The sequence below is a fragment of the Nestor notabilis genome, unplaced genomic scaffold (assembly GCF_000696875.1).
Source record: "Nestor notabilis isolate BGI_N333 unplaced genomic scaffold, ASM69687v1 scaffold23160, whole genome shotgun sequence".
Lineage (NCBI taxonomy): Eukaryota > Metazoa > Chordata > Aves > Psittaciformes > Psittacidae > Nestor > Nestor notabilis.
Genome location: NW_009910003.1, coordinates 1,194 through 4,022, shown reverse-complemented (window position 1 = coordinate 4,022; position 2,829 = coordinate 1,194). Strand labels below are relative to the sequence as shown.

At 60.9% G+C, this 2,829-nt stretch overlaps 2 protein-coding genes across 2 annotated transcripts in view; one reads left to right on the top strand and one right to left on the bottom strand.

Annotated features, from left to right (window-relative positions):
* LOC104413047 (gap junction gamma-1 protein-like) overlaps positions 1-762 on the top strand; it is a 1,751-nt gene extending 989 nt beyond the window's left edge. Inside the window, exon 2 of the mRNA XM_010023945.1 lies at positions 558-762. Coding sequence (XP_010022247.1) covers positions 558-762 — 205 coding nt within the window. The remainder of the gene's footprint in view (positions 1-557) is intronic.
* A 1,549-nt stretch (positions 763-2,311) lies between these two features.
* Positions 2,312-2,829, bottom strand: part of INHA (inhibin, alpha) — a gene marked incomplete at its 5' end in the record, with an annotated part of 1,706 nt that continues 1,188 nt past the window's right edge. The window contains one exon of the mRNA XM_010023934.1: positions 2,312-2,827. Coding sequence (XP_010022236.1) covers positions 2,312-2,827 — 516 coding nt within the window. The remainder of the gene's footprint in view (positions 2,828-2,829) is intronic.

The window sequence follows — 2,829 nt, the reverse complement described above, 5'->3', positions numbered from 1 at the left end:
GAGCACCTGTGCCTGGCACAGGAGCACCTGGAGGTGGCCTTCCATCTCCAGCCACTGCCGCGGCCCCCCAGCCCTGCCTGCAGCAGCAGCCCTGAGGCCAACGGCATTGCCACTGAGCAGAACCGCCTCAACCTCGCCCATGAGAAGGGGAGTGCCACCTGCGACAGGACCACAGGTGAGCTGGGTGACAGGGACCCATGCGACCGACGGGTGAGGGGCATAGGGGCTGCCCCCAGGGTCCCTGGGGAGGGGATGCCATTCCCTCCAGGGTGGGTACTAGCCTGCCTCTTCATCCCCTCAGGGCTGTGAGTGCCATCAGGGATGACGGTGGAGTCTGCTGGAATGCCTGCCACCACAAGACAGACAGCCTGCCAGGAGCACGGGATGGAGGATGGTGTGTGCCTGCCCGGCGGGGCTGGCTGTGCAGCCCTGTGCCGGTGAGCAATGGAAGGGATGGGGGCCTTGGGGGACATTCCTACTCAATTTTCAAAATGGGAATATCTTATTTTTGTACATTTTTATAAACTTGTCAGTGTGTGCACCCTGGCATTTTTATATTCTCCCCATTATCTCTGCTCTGGGCCTGTGCCCCCTTCCCCCTCTCCCATTTCACCCCCTTTTCCTCCTTCCACCCCCATTTCCTGCAGCATGTTCCCCTCACACCCTGTGCCCTCCCTTGCCTGCTGCCAGCTGGGTTGTGCCTGTCAGGCCATGCTGGCAATGCTGGTATTGACCCCACAGTGTGGGGGCTTAGGGGACTGAGCCTGGGGGTGTGGCTGGCTGGGCTGAACCATGGGGCAGGACACTGGCCTGGCATTCCGCTTGAGGTGTAGGGGACAGAAGGGGTCCTGGTGGCAGCGCTGCCAGAAAGTGGTGGTGCAGCCAGGGGGGCTGTGCTGTGCTGTGCAGCATCCTGGCACAGGGTTGTGAGCTGTGGGGCTGGCCAGCTCAGAAATGTGTGTGCAGAGGGCAGGGTCTGTCCTTCCCACTGCCTCCACCCCACTCGGCTGGCTGCCTTTGGACCAAAGCCCATGCCCTCCCGCTCTGGCCATTGGGCCAGGACCCCCTGTGTGGGGCCGGACCCTGGTTCCATGGTGGGGGGGAATACCGTGCCCCGGGCCAGGCTCCGCTGGGAGCCAGTGGGGCATTTCTCATCATCTCAGCCTGGGTCACACGAGGAGTTTTGTAGCGTTGTTTTTTACTAAGAAATGCTTGTCACTCTGTTTTTTCTTCTTTTCTTATCTATATTAGTAAAGGCTGGAGACGTTTTGTACTGAACTGCTGCATCCGGTCCTTCAGGAGGAAGGGGTGGGAAGGGAATCCTGCATAGCTGGGCTGAGGCGGGCAGAGCAGCCGCCTGTCCTGGGACCTCCCTGTTCACCCAGGATGACTCAGTCGTTCCTTCTGTGCGTGCAGAGGCTCAGCCTCCATCGGCCTGGCGGAGCGGGATTGTTCCAGCCGTGTTCCTGCATCCTGTCCCCAGCAAGAGGCCTGGTGAGGGGATTCCCCATTCCTTCCGATCCTGCTGCAACTGGGAGCAGAAGGGATGCTGCCCTGCCCTGGGGCTGAATCTAGTCCAGCTGTGCCATGCCAATTTTGGCCAGCACATCCCAGTCCCGTCTTGGGGACTCCTGGAGGGAGCTGGACACCTTTTGCAGCACTTGCCTGTCCCCTCCCTCCTCCAGCCAAAAGCCCCTGGGGAGCTCACATCCCACTGCACAACTGCATGCTGCCTGTGATGGAAGCTGGCATTTCCAGGCTGTTTTGATAAAGGGAATAAGTTTATTTCTTTCATTCTGCTAAGCTTTCCAACAGGAGAGGGCTTGCTGCCAGGAGAGGGCTTGCTTGTAGCGCCACATGTGCCATCAGCCTTGGTATAAGTTCAAGGCTGTGGCATGGGCTCATCCAGGCACATGCTGATATCTGCTGCAGCAGCCTGGCCCTGCCTGGGAGCACAGGGAGGCACTGCAGCAGGAGCTGGACTCCTGTCTGGGGAGTTGGGTGGCAATTGGGTGAGGAGAGAAGATCGGGAGAAATAGGGGCTGAGCTGATTGCAGACAGCATGCTGGCTTCTGCCAGAGGCTGTGCGTATCCCTGCCCCACCAAGGCCCTGGGTTGCTCCAGGCTGGGACCTGCCCTGGGGCAGGTCTGGCAGCACGACCATACCCAGAACAGCCCAAAACTGCTGTGACTTGTGCAGGGGAGGGTGGCACAGCCCAAGCCCCACTGTCCCTCTGGTCCCTGTGGTATGAGGCAGGGAGCACTTGACTCCTGGGCAGGATCCTGGTCCAGGGCTGGGTTGTGGGATGCCCTAGATGCAGGTGCAGTCCTGGGCCAGGATGTTGGGCACTGTCTCGTACTTGAAGGAGTACCCGCCATCGGAGGTGGTGCGGACACGCAGGGAGCGCATGGTGCCAGGTAGGGCGGCGCAGCAGAGCTGCACACCCAGGCGGTGGCTCAGCCCGTGGCCCATGGTGCAGCTCCCATGGCAGTAGTGGAAAACGAAGCTGCTGGGATGCACGATCCAATTGTCCCAGCCCAGTTCCTCAAAGGAGATGTTAAGGGAAGCCCGGCGACAGTTGGTATGGGCGGCCAGGTCCTCAGATGGGCGCTGCAGCAGGCTCAGGGCAGCTGGGGACCAGGGCACGGTGGAGCGACGAGCCCTCTCACCACCCTTGGTACGGGTGGTGGCCACCAAGAAGGGCATCTTGTCCTCCTCAGCCAGGCAGGGGCAGCCAGGGCAGCGCACCAGGAGCATGAAGAGTGGCTGCGAGAGCTGGGGCAGCAGTGCTGGTGCGAAGTGAAACACGGTCCAGTGCTCAGTTGTCT